The sequence below is a fragment of the Lontra canadensis genome, unplaced genomic scaffold, assembly GCF_010015895.1.
Source record: "Lontra canadensis isolate GAN:19392208 unplaced genomic scaffold, GSC_riverotter_1.0 scaffold38, whole genome shotgun sequence".
Classification (NCBI taxonomy): domain Eukaryota; kingdom Metazoa; phylum Chordata; class Mammalia; order Carnivora; family Mustelidae; genus Lontra; species Lontra canadensis.
The window spans coordinates 15,316,927-15,334,859 of NW_022631032.1; the positions used below are offsets into that span (position 1 = coordinate 15,316,927).

The 17,933-nt window shown below is 34.5% G+C and overlaps 1 protein-coding gene across 3 annotated transcripts in view; it reads right to left on the reverse strand.

Annotated features, from left to right (window-relative positions):
• DNAJC13 (DnaJ heat shock protein family (Hsp40) member C13) overlaps positions 1–17,933 on the reverse strand; it is a 121,883-nt gene that overhangs the window by 57,767 nt on the left and 46,183 nt on the right. For 2 of the 3 annotated variants that reach the window (XM_032869696.1, XM_032869698.1), the window contains exons 10-23: positions 17,555–17,721; positions 17,371–17,450; positions 17,119–17,288; positions 16,061–16,160; positions 13,823–13,930; positions 13,057–13,212; positions 11,915–11,971; positions 9,769–9,890; positions 7,570–7,645; positions 7,200–7,295; positions 6,254–6,397; positions 3,162–3,176; positions 2,510–2,592; positions 1,031–1,184 (exon numbers count right to left, since the gene is read on the reverse strand). In XM_032869696.1, coding sequence (XP_032725587.1) covers positions 1,031–1,184; positions 2,510–2,592; positions 3,162–3,176; positions 6,254–6,397; positions 7,200–7,295; positions 7,570–7,645; positions 9,769–9,890; positions 11,915–11,971; positions 13,057–13,212; positions 13,823–13,930; positions 16,061–16,160; positions 17,119–17,288; positions 17,371–17,450; positions 17,555–17,721 — 1,528 coding nt within the window. The remainder of the gene's footprint in view (positions 1–1,030; positions 1,185–2,509; positions 2,593–3,161; positions 3,177–6,253; positions 6,398–7,199; positions 7,296–7,569; positions 7,646–9,768; positions 9,891–11,914; positions 11,972–13,056; positions 13,213–13,822; positions 13,931–16,060; positions 16,161–17,118; positions 17,289–17,370; positions 17,451–17,554; positions 17,722–17,933) is intronic. The other variant, XM_032869697.1, reaches the window with a different exon arrangement.

The window sequence follows — 17,933 nt, forward strand, 5'->3', positions numbered from 1 at the left end:
CTTATTGGACATCCAATTATAAAATAAAAGTACGAGGTCTCAGAAAGAAAATCTGAGATAAAAATCTGGAGGCCACCAGCAAAGAAAAAACAGTTAAAGCCATAAGACAATGAATATAAATATGAGGTCCAAGAACTGGTCCTTTGTGCCAGTTTAGCAGTAGGGAAAATAAGAAAAATGAACAACGAGGACTGCACAGTGAAGGAGGAGAAAATCCAGGATAATACAGATTCCCAAAACCAAAGTAAAGGAAGTTTTTTGAGGAGGAGGGATTGAGCACAATCAAATCACTGTATTTTGCAAATGCAGCTGGATTAAAGCAAAGCCTACAGGATCATGAGTATGTTCAAATTCACAACTGCTATGAAAGCTTACATTATGCACACGTTTCTTGATCTTATTCTATTGTTCTTCACATGAATATTTTAATAGCAAAGTAAAATATGGGGGTGCCTGAGTGGCTCAATCGGTTAAGCATCTGCCTTTGGCTCAGGTCATGATCTTAGGGTCCTGGGATCGAGCCCCGCATCGCGCTCCCTGCTCAGCGGAGAGCCTGCTTCTCCCTCTCCCTCTACCTGCTGCTCTGCCTACTTGTGTTCTCTCTCCATCTAGTTAAAAAAAAAAAAAAAAAGTAAAATATGGCCACATTCAGAATCAACTACCACAAAAAAGTTAGTTAAACAAGGTACAAGTACAAGGAAAAAAGGAGAACAGGCTGTATTTCAGTGGAGAAAAAAAATCTAATGGGGAAAAAAATAAGCAAAGAACAGATCTAGAAAGCAGAAGACCAAACTCAATGAAAGTCCTACATTCTCAGGTACAAAAGTTCAGGTACAAAGCTGAGTTACTTAATGTAATGAATTTTTATTTTTTGTCTCAGACAAAAATAAAAGTTTTCTAGTATTTCCTCCATAAAATTAAAAGGGAAAGGTAAAAAAATGTTATATAACCATAAATCTTTGAAAAACACTCCAAAAATAACATGTGCTTCCAAAAAGAAAAAATTGGTTTTACAAAAATTAAACTTTACCTCAAATTCATGGTGGTTCCAGGAGATCACATTAGCACTACCAAGCTCTCTATCAATATTAAATGCTCTCATTTCAGATTCAAGACAATCTCTCAGTTCTTCTCGTGTTTTGAAATTCCAAATTAGGTTTGACTTGGCATGATCCTGACCAAACCTATACATATAATCAGGAAATAGTAGGAAGCAATAAACATTTTTAAAAAATCTATAAACGTCACTTACTGCTTTATAATAAGAAAACAGTGGAATTAACAAACTTCAGCAAAAACTATGTTCTTTATGAAGAACATAAAATCTCTGTAAATTAAATATAGTACAATGTAAATGGTAGAATCGTGGTGATAGGTAACAGGTGTACACTGTAAAATTCTTTGACCTTTTTGGTATGTTTGAAAGTTTTCATAATAAAACACTAAAGAAAAAAAAAATGAACCCAAACTACAAAAACATATCTGTGTGGATTTCAAAACAAGGAACTGATATTTCAATTTCAATATTTATTGCTAGTATAAATTTCAGTCAGAAAATAATTACAATCAACTATCAAATTTCAGGTTGGGAATAAGAATTTCTGAACTATGCACCTGGGTATGAAGTATGTAGGATGAGCAACATTCTAGATTAAAATGTTACAAACTACCCAAGAAAGAATATAGCTAAACAGCCAAGTTCTGATTGATATTTGTAAAATATCTTCGTTTTACTCCTAGAATAATTTAACTGCGGTAATAAATTTGGACACAGGTCTGAATTGGAGGTGGATGGGCATCATATCCTTCTGTTTTCATTCTGCAACACTCCTAGAAAATCTGATGTTAAGAGTTCAAGAGAGTTCTACGGGAGACAACATAATTGAAGGATTTCTGAGAAAGAAAACCAATATTCTTAAGACCATACTATATACTGTATTTATATTCTATACTTTAAAAGTACCGTGGGAAGTTTCCAAAGCACGTTATTTTCCTTTATCAGCCAAGGTATAATCAGTATGTCAGCTTCCAGAGTAAGTATTGTAAATTACCCCAATTTGGAGTTAGCAAATCTCCAAACTGTTTCGAAGTCTATGTGTGTATGTCTGTGTATGTGTATTTGGCATGGAGAAACAGTGGGCAGGGCCAGTAGATGGAGAAGGGGTAAAAAGATCAGAAAGGCTGGAAAGTATATTCAGCCAGCTAAGCTGGATACCATCTCCCACATGTCTCCTTATGTTTTCATCATCTACCTCTTTTAAGTAGCCATCTCAAAGCCTTAATAAAAATTTAAAGATAACTTTAGCTCCTCAGTCTACCAACACTCTTAAAAGACATTAACATATGGAAGCATCATTAATCATACCAATCTTACAGTTATAATTCTTGACCTTGAGAGCGTAAAAATAGCCATAGCATAGAGCACTAGTTTCAGGCAAGAAAAACCCATCATGGTTCTTCTAATGGCAATGCCAAATTTAATCTGTTGGAAAAGAGGCTTTAAGTTTACCTATAATAGAAGAGATCCCAATTTGCTTCTATTTTTATTCTTTGTCTTCTCTTTCGAAGAACCACTGGCTTTTGATTTATATTCTGGAAAAAACAAAAATAACACTTCATAATGCTCAATCTGGGGCTACCGAATAGGCTCAGTGAGAAAAATCATCACTTTATAAGTGATGAGAAACATGTTCTACATCAAATTTCGGCAGAAATAAATTAATGAAGCCAAATCTATAGGATACGAAGATAAAATCTGTATCACAATGTGATAAATATGGTACTAGCAGATAATTCTAGTGTTGTTGAAATATTTTCCAAGTAGCCTAAAGTTATCGTTTCAATACCAAATTGTTACAGTTTATAGTGATGACTGATAAAATTTATAGTGATCAGAAAGTGACTTGTTTTAAGCATTTACATGCAGTTAATACAGAAGTCATGGGAAAACAATAAATGCAAAAGATTACAGGTTATTAAACTGCTATCAAAGCCATAAGGAGCAAGTATAAATTGAAACAGCTGATGGACAAGAAATAAGAATCTACATTCAGACACATGTGAGGTGAGATTTGAATTTATTAGACAAAGAATCTCAAAGACAACTCCACATGCCAGGCAGTTGAATGCATTTCACACATGTAGCAGGTACTTAAACTCACCGTATTGTTTCTGTCCTGAATTTAAGTTTAAAAAGGAAAAAATGAAAAAGTTTTAAATAAAAATGAGAGTGAGCCTGTATGTGTTAAGCTGTATCTATCATACAAACTTCAAGAGGAGGTCGCAATTATACATCATCTCATTTTAAGACAGAAGGCGGCCCACCTGCTTCTCAAATTTGAGTCATAAGTCTACAACTCAAATTTTAGGAAGTCATAAACCCTTTTGAGAATACAAAGAAAGCTATAGCCCTATTACAGAGAAAGACATATACGTAAGGCTTGTAACTAACTGAAGGGGAGGATTTCAAAGATTTCTTGAAGTCTATACATGGGCTGGTAGTTAGGAATCTCCTCTCCAAGTGAAGCCTGAAGATATGGTAGACATTAAAATTCTGACCTTTGATGTGACAGAACCAAAAAGTAGAAAGTAGTAGAGATTAAAACACAAAAGTCTGTAAGTAACTTCATTAAAGAAGTGACAAATTATATAAAACAAAGCAGGAAAAAAAAGAATAGAAGGAATAAAGCCTAAATGAGTAATAAAATTTAAAAAGTAAATACTGTTTAAAATACAAAACCTACTGGTCATATAAGGAACTGTCTCTTACAAATTTTAATTCTGTGCACCCTCATGAAAACTAATGAAAGGTGACTTGAATAAAGCACATAAACAATTGAAAGATTTAGTTTTAATGATAAAACTTTCTCTGTAACTTCTAATTAAGCAGCACTTTCTTCAATTTCCCCTGTGCTCAGGACAAAAAGCTGGGAGTACAGAGTAGTGAAAATGTAAATGCTATACACAAAAAGCACAATCAGTTCTCTCCATAAACAGAGTTCACAGATTCAAGAGACTTAGGCTAAAACCCCTAACTAGCTAAACAAATTCCTCAACTAAAATAACAGAAGTAAGAAAAAAGCAATATTATACATTAGCCAATGGTTATTATTAATCGAACACACAGCATTAGCTACAAATGAAATTGACTTAAAAACATTCTGATTATAAAGAAATGCAGTTCCTTTTAAGCCTAGCCAGTTAATCTTGACAATGGTTAGTTTTCATACTAGCTAAAGCACATGATCATTCCATATTTGGGTGTTAATATTTCTACAAATAAAAGAATCACAAAGATTATTCACTGTTTCCTAAAGAAATTAACATTAAAAATGGCACTACAGCAAAAACAATCCATTTGCTACCGAAACAGTTTCTTGACCAGCAGTTCTATTTTGCATCTTTATTTGCTCAAAGTTTTAGATAACACCCACATAAATGAAACCAACAGAACAATAAAACATTATTGATATTTACAAATATACTATTTTTACTCTGAATTGTTGTCTTTAAATAGCATGTGTTATCTGCATTTACAGCTGAATGAGCTTTGCGTTCAAACTTTTATTGGATAGATGTATATGAAATCAGATGCCAAAAACTTACTTCAGTTAATTACATCCAACAGCTTGAACAACTATTTTAGAAATGGACTTAACTACCTGAACTCAAGAGGTCATAATTTTTAATAACTGAAAATCATTCATATCCTATCTGTAGATTTTCAATTACTCAAATGGTATAGAAATATTATCATGACCAGACATGTATATAACGCTTCTAATATTACCTTGTTTTTTTTTTTTAGAGAGAGAGAGAGAGATAGGCGAAGCAAGTGAGTGGGGGTGGGGTGGAAAGAATCTTAAGCAGCACACTCCGCACAGACCTTGACAAAGTGCTTGATCGCACAACCCTGAGATTGTGACCTGAGCTGAAATCAAGAGTCAGATGCTTAAATGACTATGCCACCCAGGTGCCCCTATAATTACCCTACTTTTACATCAAAGCAGCCCTACAAAGTAGAAAAGGGAGACATTGTTATTCTGATTTTATGGAAGAGGAAAATAACGCTCTGAAAACCCCTAAGTTGTTTTATGGGTTAATAAACTGCAAAATTAGGCTCAGATATAGGTTAAACAGTTCAACATGGAAGATTCTCCTCACTATCCTAGCCATCTAGAAAGCATGTCTAGTTCTTAATCTCAAGAAACAAACTGAGGGTTGCTGGGGTGATGAAGGGGTGGTAGCAATAGGGTGGCTGGGTTATGGCCATAGGGGAGGGTATGTGCTATGGTGAGTGCTGTGAAATGTGTAAGCCTGATGATTCACAGACCCGTACCTCTGGGGCAAATAATACATTATGTTAATAAAAATAATTTAAAAAATTAAAACTAAAGTATGTCTAGTGATTCTTTATACTGCATATGTCACTTACACAGATCAGCATGAACTCTTTAGGCTCAAGTTCTATAGAACTGAATTTTGGGCTCAATTTCAGATAGACACAAAAGACTACAATTGTTCTGTAGCACTGATTCCTATGTCTAGATGTTCTGGAAATTCGTATGAAACCTGTTCAGTGAGATATTTATATTATTTTCTTTGTATAAAGAAATAGCTACCATAAGTAGAGATGGTTTAAGGGAAAGAATGTAAGTGTGGTCAATAAAAATGGTGAGATCAAGTCAACTTTAGTTGATTTAACCATTGCACATTCCATCCTAGAGAGAAGAATATGCATTACTGAATTAGGTTCTACTGATCATACTACATGCTAAAGAGTGAGACCAAAACTGTTTTTGACCTGGCCTTGATTTGAGGAGCTAATACTGAAAAATTTAAGCACACACAGTAAATTTTAAAATGTGAATCTTATTACCAAAGCACCTGTCTAGCTCTGAATAAAAATGCTAAAGATGAGCACCTTTATTTTTATAGCTATAAAATAAAATTCAGAGAAGGAAGGAAAGAAGCAGATCCATACAAATAAATTAGCATGGAAACTAGAAGTCATGGAAGAAAACCTAAGAGTGGAATTTTATATTAAATTTCATATAAAATACCTAACTAAAATCCTAATCACTGATTCATAAAACTATGAATTAAGAAAAATTTATATAAAAATACGAATCACAATTAGGTGACATTTCTTCCTATGTTCAGTCAGAAATATCTGACTACCCTCTCTGTGAACAACAATGAAAGCAAACCTACAATACACAGAAGTGCTAGAAGTCTAGAAGCATATTTTTACCTCTTTTTGTGCAATGCCCATTCTATCCCTCCAGTGCATCAACACAAGATCTACTTTTTCTTTGGCAAATTTTTCAACTTCCTTAGCAGCTTTTCCAGCTAGTCTTTGCCACTCTGGAACTTTATTAAATTTTCCATACTGATCCTGTAAAATAACATTAAAATCCATTATAGTCCTGTTTGCAAATTTATTTTTAAAATCTAAGTAAAGCTGAGTCACACTATTTATTTTACATAAAATACATACTGGATGTTGGGGACTCAGTGAAGAAACAAAGTGAAAATTCCTACAATAAATTACACTTTTGTCCAAGAAATCTTAAATTTTCTGCTTAAGTTTCAAGATGACTCCTATGTGAAGGGTGGCAAGATGTGAATGGGAGATGGGTATAAATAGAAAAATGGAGTGAGGAAAGGAAAAGAACACATACAAGACATTATTACAATGGTGTATCTTGAAAGATGTTTAAGTAATTTTCTCAGAGATAGCCTAACCTTAATAAAAAAACAACTTTTGTTAGAAAAAAAAATTCTACCCAAGTTACTTTTTCACTATTGGCCCCTTTCACCAACATTTATCAATCACACATTATATGCGAAATATCACATTATACATTTGAAACTTAAAAAAAAAATCCATTTCTGAATGTGCCAATAAGCTGAGTTAAGGAAACAAAACATACAAGGTTACTACTATTCATAATACTAGGTTGAGGTGATGGTTTTAAAACCCTATAAATACACGAAAAATTACTGAACTGTACACTTAGAGTAGGTGAATTATATGGGATGTAAATTTTACCTTAATAAAGCTGTTACTAATAATACTACTTTTAGTACTGCTATTCAATACAGTGAATTCTTGGTTTATGTCTAAAATTTTTAGTGTGTTTTACAAAGAGTGGTCTTTTCAACCTGAAAAGACACTTAGGACAATCTTTATTTACCATTGCTATTTTCACATTATCTCTAACATGCATCCGATCAGCATCCTTCTCAGGAACTGGATCTGAGCTGTCCAAGTAAGCCAGCAAGCCTGGCGGCTAAAAGCAAACAAAAACAAAACATAAAATCCATTTTCAAAACAACTACACCAAAGAAAATTTAGCTTTCAAAACCCAAATAAATACTATGATTTAAGCTACTGAGGTTAGCTTTTATGTGACAATTTATGTTAGCAATTATGTGACAACTCCTATGATATGCATCTTTTAAATAAAAAACAAACTAAAAAAATCCTTTAACAGTATAAACTTACTCAATGAAATTTTACTGGGCAAGAATACATAAATCTTCCCGGGCATTCAACCAACTTACCAAAATGCGTTTCAACAAGTTCGTCGCAGTTGCATTATCAGCTGTCCAGAGTCCCACTAAATGTCTACTTAGCTGTCTGAAAAAAGCAGACGTTGAGAAAGGTTTGCTGCTTTATCTCAGCTAGAACAGAAAGGAATTTTTAAGAACAAAATATCATATAAGAAATATAGCTACAGCAAAGAAACCATTCTGATGTTAAATACTTAAAGTTAGTATTTTAATTTGCAGAGGTGTATGAAAACAGTAATTCAAAATACTGTTAACATTTTAGAATTTTCTCCAAATCAAAATGCTTTCCTGATAAACTCACTAATTTTCAATGGACTGGAACATGAAAAAGTAAGTAGGTTTTTACCTCATTTAAAGAGGGAAAACAAGACAATTAGATTTGATGATGTTATTAGTTTGTGTAACAAGTTCTAATATAGTGATCATACAGCATTCTGGCATTCTTTGGAATTCTGCACATGAGTAAAAGTCAATAACTATGTTCTAATATAACCTACTTGGCAAGGTCAGAGATAGAAAATATTTTCAGTTTTGCAGTCTGGAGACTTAAAGCACTTAAAGCAAATTATTTTACTCATGCCACTTTAGAGGTAAAAGCGTATTTTAGTTCAAAGTGAACAACTAAGATCCATGTTGAATTTATAACTTAGTGATTTATTAATCGGACCCTCACTATATGCTCCTCATAAGCAGAGAATATTTTTTTTTTTGAGAATATATTTAATTCACTGTTCACCCTTCTGTCCTTCAGTAGGGATTCAAACTGTCATTTGCTACAAAAATGGGTATGAAACCTGTAAGAGAAATAACCCAAACTATAGACATATGTCCTTACAAGGTTACACTCCCAAAAGAAAAAAGTTTAAAAACCCAAACTGTACTCTGCGTTATCACCAAAAAAATGAACACTACTAAAACTATTAATTTCTATGTCTAGTTGAAAATTAACTACTTAATTACACTTATAATTTCCTTCACACGTATCAGATAGGTATCATTTATCAGGGATTCCTAAAAAGGCTTTAAATAGGGATAAATGGGATAACTTTTTATCATGGTAATTTGTAAAAGATAAAGCAATGCAAATGAAAAGTGGAAACTTGTATATACATTGACAGCTTTTCAATACTGTGACTGACCACAATAAAGAATGTAACTGATTGTTTAATATAAAGAGGAACACAACAAGCAAACATCTAACATGTGGGTTTAACGGAATAAGACATTAAATTGTCTCTATTTTAATGGAAGATGGTATCTAGTATTACTTATAAGACAATACATCAAAGAAATAATCATTCTTTTAGATCTTTTTGCCCTCTCAGGCAATGTAAAAGACTACTTTCATGGCTAACATTTATAAATTGAAGGATGCAGACAGACTCTAAAATAGTATAAACAACAGAAAACCACTGGCAAGGCAGCATACCACCATGACATCCAATAACTAGATAGAAGTGACAAAAAAAGGAAATTTGTGATATGATAACAAAGTAAACCTAAGTCGGCAATTACTGTTATCATTTAAAAAGTCAAAAGAATATAATGAAAATATTTTATGATATTCTTTTTTTTAAACTAATGTGTCATAGTATGCTATGGATATCTGAAGGGTCATACATCAGGAATCATAAAGAAAAATTAAAAGGGATGGAATTCATATGGGCTAGAGTAAGTGAATAGATTTATGTACTTCTGTACATTTAATTATTAAAAAAAAGACAATTTACCAAAGCGGAAAATGTTTAACTATAAGAGATTTAGAATACCTAAGTCAGTTAGACAAGGTTTTCTTTATTCTTGGAGTACCTAATTGACCAAAGATATTTAAAAACTGACATGATGGCCAGAAGGAAATACAAAGAGAAAAAAGCGTGGGCATATGGTTCTAGTTCCATAAGCTTCTAGGCACTCTTTTCCATGTTCCAGTCCCATGACTATGTGTGTACAGCCATAACAGGAAAGTGAGGGGGAAAAAATTCACACAGATCTGTTTCCTCCCCCAAGCTCTCCAGGGGCAGGGGTAATGATCATCTAAGGCACAATCTTTCTATAAGGAAAGGAAAAGGAGAACTAGGTAAATCAAAAGAAAAAGAAACATTTCCATAATCCAAACAGTCTGTTTTATATAATATCCGAATCCATTTTATAAGCAGCAAGTTAATTTATAGCAAATTAAATTTAACCTACCTATTTGTAAGCATCCTTTGATCTGAGCTTATTGTAAACATCGCAGTATGCAAGTGTCGAGGTAAGGCACCTTCACTTAGGGCAAGCTCCTGCATTTTTGTAGCAATTTCTTTGTCACCTTCCTTTGGAAAAAGGGTAAGATGATCCCTAAAGCAGCATTCCAGAACAAACTATCCTAATTTTATAGAACTAATTTTACATCTCTAGGTAAAATAATTATATAGTATACAATGTAATAAAAATTTGAAATGTAACTTAATTACCCAAAAATAACACAGATGATACAAGTAATTTTAAAAATAATATTTGCCTGTGGAACAAGGTTTTAAATGTTTACAGATACATTTATCTTATGAATTATGCTTTGCTTAATTTAATATTAAAATTATGTTCATTCTCTGAGTTTATATAAGCCAATGAAAAGGAAAGGTGACTCAGGGAAATCAGTAATTCCTACCCAAGGCTTCTGCAAACCCGCCTCGCTTTTATTATTAACAATATATTCACTTTCATGGTGAACACAGTCATTTTTTTAAAAGAATGATGTGATAAACTGGAGTAGTTCTTTTCATCCTCATTTTACTTTGCTTTTAGATGGACTCACTCTGGCAACAGAGTTAAGACAGGGCTACTAATCAAAGGTAATCACAGAACTATGAATTAAGTAAGCAATGTGGTATTTAAGACAGCCTACTGGAAAGCAAAAATGCTCACAATATTATTTAAAAAAAAGCACAAGTATACAGTACAACTGAATATGTATTATGTATATATCATTCTGACAGTATCAATACAAATATATACACAGTAGGTATACATATATATACATAATTTGCATATGTACACATATAATTTTGAACACTACACGGTCTGAGACAAAATTTACCAAAATGCCAATAGTAGTTATCTCTGGATGATAAAAATATAAATGATTCATTTTATTTGTTCCTTGAATTTTTTCTGTAAACACCAATGTTTCTTCAAACACCACATACTGCTTTTATAATTAAAAAAAATAATAATTTAAGATACTTGCCAGTATTTCAGTGTAAATAAAGTGTTCCTTACATAGACATCAGCTCTAGTCACTAGCTATGAGTGTGACATTGTGGCTTATATGATGCCCAAGTTTACATTTTGGTTATATCTGGCCTTCCATGAATGGCAATGAGGGTCAGGAACACACTTTTGTTTGGTCTCACAGTCCTAGCTGTCCTTGGCTGCCAGGTCTGTGAGAGATACATTACTTTGGAAGCTAAAAACCATTAGCTACAGAAAGAAAATTAGCTTAAGCTGTAAATACACACTAAAAATGAAAAAAAAAACAAAACAAAAAAAAAAAACTTTGAGGTGTAATGCCTACATATAATTTTTTTAACACCTACTTAAGAGTATACTACTATGTGCATTCATTTAGCTACATGTTATATTTACAATATATATTTATGTATTATGATATATTTATATCACTGAGTTTTTTGGTAAAAGAAGCAAACACTCTCACATTTTATCCAAATCACTACAAACAACAAAAAGAATTCAAAGCCATCTGATGTCATTGTAGACATCCAGTATGCAAGTTGATATTTATAACCATGATTTTATTTTCTAAAAATCAGAAGGCTAGAGCAACTATCTTAGATAAACAATATCCCATGTCTGACCAATGATATCATGCCCTGATCTCTAGAGCTTAATGACAAATGCACCTTAGCATGAGGAACTAATTTTTGTTACCATTCTTATTTAATACCACTTTGGTATGAACTAACTCCATTAACAGACTTCTATGTAACCTCAGTACCTAAAGATTTCAATACCACCAATACCACCATCCTCCACCCCCAAAAAGAGCAAGAGAGGAAAAATGCTAACTTTTAATTCTTTTAAAACAAACAAAATACAAATAATGTAGGAGCCGAAAGATTTGCCCGAATCCCAATTACCTCACAACTTTAAACTCTTAGTTCAATATTGAGGATTGTTTCTGTAGTTTAAAACTAATTTCTGAATAAAGACTCAAAATTACTTTTCTGACCCAGAAAAATTGCATGTTTCCCATAAAGGCTAGAAGGTAATTTTGTCAGCTTCAATTAAAATAGCCAATCAACATTCAAGTAGGTTTAAAATTTCAAAATGCTCTCACCTCTATTATTGCTTTCATAACCAATCCAGCTCCCTTTATGATTGCCATGGAAGGATGCTTTAAGATAGGGGAAAAAAGAATTAAAGAATAAAAGAATTTTATTGCAACATACTAGCTATTGCTTTTAAGGAGGATATACGATTTTATCAGCCATTAAAATTAGTAAAGGCTACATCTCAAAGTCAGATCACAGTCTGGTTAAAAATTTTAGGTATTCTGGGGCGCCTGGGTGGCTCAGTGGGTTAAGCCTCTGCCTTCGGCTCAGGTCATATCTCAGGGTCCTGGGATTGAGCCCTGCAACGGGCTCTCTGCTCAGCAGGGAGCCTGCTTCCCCCTCTCTCTGCCAGCCTCTCTGCCTACTTGTGATCTCTCTCTGTCAAATACATAAATAAATAAAAATCTTGAAAAAAAAAATTAGGTATTCTTACAATATAGCTTTAAGAATAATTAAAACATTAGCAGGAAACTGCTGGCACTTATTTGAATAATTAGTTATCTGAATGATAAATATCAAACAGTAATGATGTAAAATAATACAAAATAATGTTTACAAAACAAATTAAGATAAAATAAAAGTAACACATAGAAACATCACATGTACATAATAAATACTATAGTATTATATAAAATAACAGTTTTCAACTATTTATAAATAGCCCTATTTTGGGGGAACTTATAAAGAAAAGGGTACTTTGGGCCTATCGGAAAATAAGTTTTTCACTACTTCTGAGAAAAGATAGGCAATAGGGTCAAAACAGTGGTCAAAAACCATCAACAGAGTTCTACATGAAACACCAAGAAATCTGTGGAATTAAATAACCTTAAGATGACAACGTTTTAGGCTGTATTTATCAGCATTACTATGGAAGCACACATCCTTTATTTATTTTTTTTTTTAAGATTTTATTTATTACTTATTTGACAGACACAGCCAGAGAGGGAACACAGGCAGGGGGAATGGGAGAAGCAGACTTCCCGCTGAGCAGGGGGGAGCCAGATGGGGGCTGGATCCCAGGACTCTGGGATTATGACCCGAGCTGAAGGCCTAACAACCGAGCCACCCAGATGCCCACACATCCCTTATTTTAAAACCAAACTGACCCAAAAAGTGGTTTTCTGATAAGAAAGATACAAGCTCTCACCTGGAAGAGCTTAAAGAGGGTTCTTCCATTGGATGCTACCATCTCTAAGAGCATATCAAACTGCTGTCCTTCAGTTGTCTCACTATATGGAGCGCAGAGGGCAAAAGTAAGGAAGTCCAAGAGTGAACTAATAACTAGGGCACCAGTCCCATGATCCTGAAACAAAGTAACATACTGCCTTAGGACAGAGAAATTCAAGTAAAACACAGCAATAACGTGCTCTGTTACCCTATAAGTTAAACAGTAAATCCACTGCTTACCATATCTCAAAAGGAAAATAATTAAAATTTGGTCAAATTTCAAGAAAATAACCAAGACTCCTCAAATACACATAACTAATGTTAATATGTTTAGTATTTATATAAAAAGCAATCTCTGACAATATTTAAACAACTCCAACAATTTGCTCCTTCTAAATCTATAGGTTGCCCATCTCCAAAACTGTTAGCAATGACTGAGGAGCCAATTTGGCTTAAATTTTTTTTTTTTTTTTTAGAGCAGCTTATTTTATTTTTTACATTAAAGAAAAAGAAAAAAAATCCAAAGTCTTTGCAACTTATTTTTCCCAGATAAATGGACATAGTCCTAAAACAGAATATTTTACTATTAGCAAATGACCAAGCTGACCAAACTGTTGTACAATCAATATTGACCAAAGTTGGGAGCTGCAATTAAAAAAAAAAAAAAACCTGCCAAACCGCACGTCTAGAATACCTTTCAATAATGTATGGTATCTCCCATTAAGACAAATTTAATTACAACTTACCACATGGGAATTAAATTTTTCCAGTAAGTTTTCCAGAAACTTCTTTGAAGAGAGAAGCGAAGCTTTGTTCAGCTGTTCTTGTCTTAAGTCATAGTCATCATGCATGGGCTATTGATTAAAAATAGTGGTAATTCATGAGCAGGCCCACATATTGGCATCACGTGAAAGTCATTTATAAAGAGTATTCATTAAATCATAAAAGAATTAAAAACCACAGCCTTTAAACTTGAAGGCAGAAAGGAAAACTCGTGATATGACAAGCAGGCAAAGTGAGATTCCCCCAGGGTCTGATGAGGCTTCATAGACACTGTGCCCAGCAAGTACCCATAGAGAGTACTGCACAAGGTACTCTCTTGAAAGTCACAAGTCTCCTTCGTTAAAAGCAAGTGACACCCATTTCCTCTCCCTCAATTTTATAATTTAAATTTGAAATGATAAAACTTAGCATTTATTTGCTTATTTTTCTTAAGTGTTTAAAAGCAGGTACTAAAATGAGCAGCAAATACTTCTTTGTCTCTTCTGAATGGTGGAATAAATGAGAATGGGAAAAACATTCCAGTATGATGGTTAGGAGCAATCCTAACTTTGCTACTGACCACAGCTGACCTCTAGCAAGGTTAAGCTGCTTCAGCTCTAAGTTTTACTTTCCTCAGCCATCCAAGTGAGATTAATAGTACTTAGCTCATAGGACTATTATGAAGCTTAAATGAGATAATTCGTGTAAAATATATAGCCAAAATCTAGTATGTAATGAGAGCTCAATTTGTTTGTTTCACACTATGGTATTTTATTATCCAGTTACCCAACTAGTTCCTTTTTAAAAAAGATTTATTTATTTATTGGGGCACCTGGGTGGCTCAGTAGGTTAAGTGGCTCCCTTTGGCTCAGGTTATGATCTCAGGGGTCCTGGGATTGAGCCCCACATCCAGGTCGTTGCTCAGTGTGGAGTCTGCTTCTCCCTCTCCTCTTGCCCTTCCCCCTATTATCCTCGCTCACTCTCTTTCACTCTCTCTCAAATAGTGCTGGGGAGCATGTGCTGAGGAGGGGCAGAGAGAGAGGGAATCTCTTATTAGTCCATGCTCAGAGCCGAGATAGACATGGGGCTCAATCTTATGACCCTGAAACCACAACCTGAGCAGAAACCAAGAGTCAGACGCTCAAACCAACTGTGCAACTCAGGCACCCCATCCCAGAATTCTTTCAATGGAATTATTAGGGTAGTAAAGATAGTAAAACTGACTTTTGAATAAAAATGCAAGGTTTTATCCAAGTGATTACTTAGGTTTTATTCTATACCACTAAACTTGCCTGAACCACTTTAGTCCCATATGCTAAATACAACATTGAAGTAAATCAGGAATTTCAAAGTTATACTGAACAATTCATTGCTTTTCCTATATAAGCTGTCACCAACTTAGTTTCTTTACCCTCAGCTTTCAAATTTCTTTACCCTCAAATCTTGACCCCATCCTACCTCAGCATCTTGTTTCTTACATATTTGGTCCTATCTCTAACTTTGGTCCTGTCTCTAACTTTACCCCTAATAGAGTCTCCATGTAACATCTGTGAGCTTTCAGAAGTTCAAACCTAGTATTACTGATTCCCTGATGAAAAACCTTTCCGCTATTCCTTACTAAAGGATACAAATCTAGCTTCTTTGTCTGATACAAAAGGCTTCTGATAACTACATCTCTGCATACATCTCTAGTGGTACTCCTAATCCCACATACCTCCATACAAGCTTTATGATCTAGACATTTCAATTATTTGCTTCTTCTCCAACATGCCTTTGCATATGCTATCCCCTTTTCCCAGGAAATCCTTCTCACAGAGGGAAAATGCCTGCCTGTGCTTTAAGCTTCAGATCATTTGTAACATCTGAAAGATTGGCCTTGAATCTTTTGTCTTCCCCTCACCACAAACCCAAAAAACTAAGTGCTGCCTTTTTAGGGATCCCGTAGGCCCAGCTACTTTAGATTATACACATATGCCCACCTTACTGGACTGTCAGCAATTTCAAGGAAGGAACAAACTCTGTATTTCTAGTAGATAGCACAGTGCCTGGTTTTAAGATGTGCTAAACAAACGTTTATCTGAATAAATAAACTGCCAAGAGAGCAATTTAGGAAATACAGAAACACTGAATTGAATTGCTACAATGAAAATCTGGGTTTGCGGAAATTTAAAACATCAATCAACTTAAGAAAAACCAGTCTCCCTTTAAAAAACACTACTTACACACATGAGGGCACAGAGCATATCAACAGCTGCATGGATTACTCCATTGTTGCTCCTCTTGAGTGCTTTTACTACCTTCACTCCTAGACGCTCCCGAAACCTGTGGAACAAAAACAAAACAAGAAAAAAAAGCATATAATAGCAATATCAGAGCATTATTTTATTATTAAAATGTAACACAGTAAGTCCTCTTGAGTTTCTATTGCATTCAGCAAGTACGGATTTTAAATTACACCTCTAGAACCTATCAGTTCCCATAACAGTTTTTTTCTTTGAGGGGGAAGATTTTTTTTTTAAAGTTAATTAAAACTGAAAGGGATTTTGGGGCACCTGGGTGGTGTAATCAGTTAAGTTTCCAAGTCTTGTTTTCCGCTGGGATCATGATCTCAGTGTTGTGAGATGGAGCCCCATGTTGGGTTCCGTGCTGAGCAAGGAGACTTAAGATTCTCTTTCCCTCTGCCCCTCTCAAGTAAATAAATATTTTTTTAAGATTTTATTTATTTATTTGACAGAGACAGAGAGCAAGCACAAGCAGGGAGAGAGAAGCAGGCTTTCCACTGAGCAGGGAGCCCTACGCGGGGCTTGCTCCTAGGACCCTACCTGAGCCACACTCAGATGCTTAACCCACTGAGCCACCCAGGCACCCCTCAAATAAATGAATCTTTAAAAACAAAAACAAACCACTTAACAGGCTTTAATTTCCTATTGAAAGTCATTAAAAAAAAAGTCAGTATGGGGCGCCTGGGTGGCAGGCTCCATGCTCAGCAGGGAGTCTACTTCTCTCTCTCTCCTTCTGCCCTTCCCCCTCCCTCAGGCTCACAGGAGTGTGCTCCTCTCTAATAAATAAAATCTTAAAAACAAATAAGTCAGTACATTGCAAGTATGTAGGAGACAATAGTCACACCCCTCAGTTCCACTCACCCTCATTTATTTATGAATAAAAACTACTGTAACATTATTTGATATCAGTTTTAGACAGATATAACAAGATAAAACTGTTAATTATCTGCTACTTTGAGTTGTTTGTATTCTCTAAAGGACGTTCAAAGACAACTTACTTTGGAAGCTGAGTGAAGGCCAGAAAACCAGCTTTGGAAGCCACAAGCCTCCTCACAGCCTGGAACTGACTCTCAAGTTCTGCATTCGAAGCAACAACATCTCCCTCTTGGGACAGTAAAGCTGTTATGGCATTATTGATCAGTTTTTCTTTGTTTTCTGAGAAGAGACCCTAGGTAAGAGAAGAATGTTTCAAAAAGTTTCCATTCCTGAAGTTAATGACAATGAACAAATTATAACACAATTTATCTTACATCCTGCGTTACTGCATGCAGAACTCCACTATATGAAATATTAGCGTTGAACCTGAATACAGCATCTGCAAAGTTGCCATCTGTAAGATGAAAAGGTTCAAAAAGATTTAGAGGTTTGCATTCCTAATTTTTAAATTATTAAGGAGATGGATGGAAATGCAATTATACTTAAATCAATACTTACTTGGAGGTGTGGCTAAAAATCTGAGATGAAGGCTCTCTACCTCCTCATCAACAGGCATGCTGAGTAACCCCCATCGCTGACCTTTATGAGTTGGTGTCATTTTTACACAAACATCTCTGTTACCAGAGGCTCTTACTCCATCCAGCAAACTTGCTAATAAAGAATCTCTAAGCAAGGTAAAAAATAAACAGGTTTTAGGATTGATAATTAAGGGGAATTTTGATTCAGAATATAGCATAGGCCCTTTAGCAGGTAACCTACTCAGGAAGAGCTCAGGAGGGTACAAGGAGAAGCACAAGGGAACAGGGACTTTAAGAGAAAGCCTGGAATTCTACTACTAGCTCTGTTCTTTGCTGTCACATACCTTGTACAAGTTACT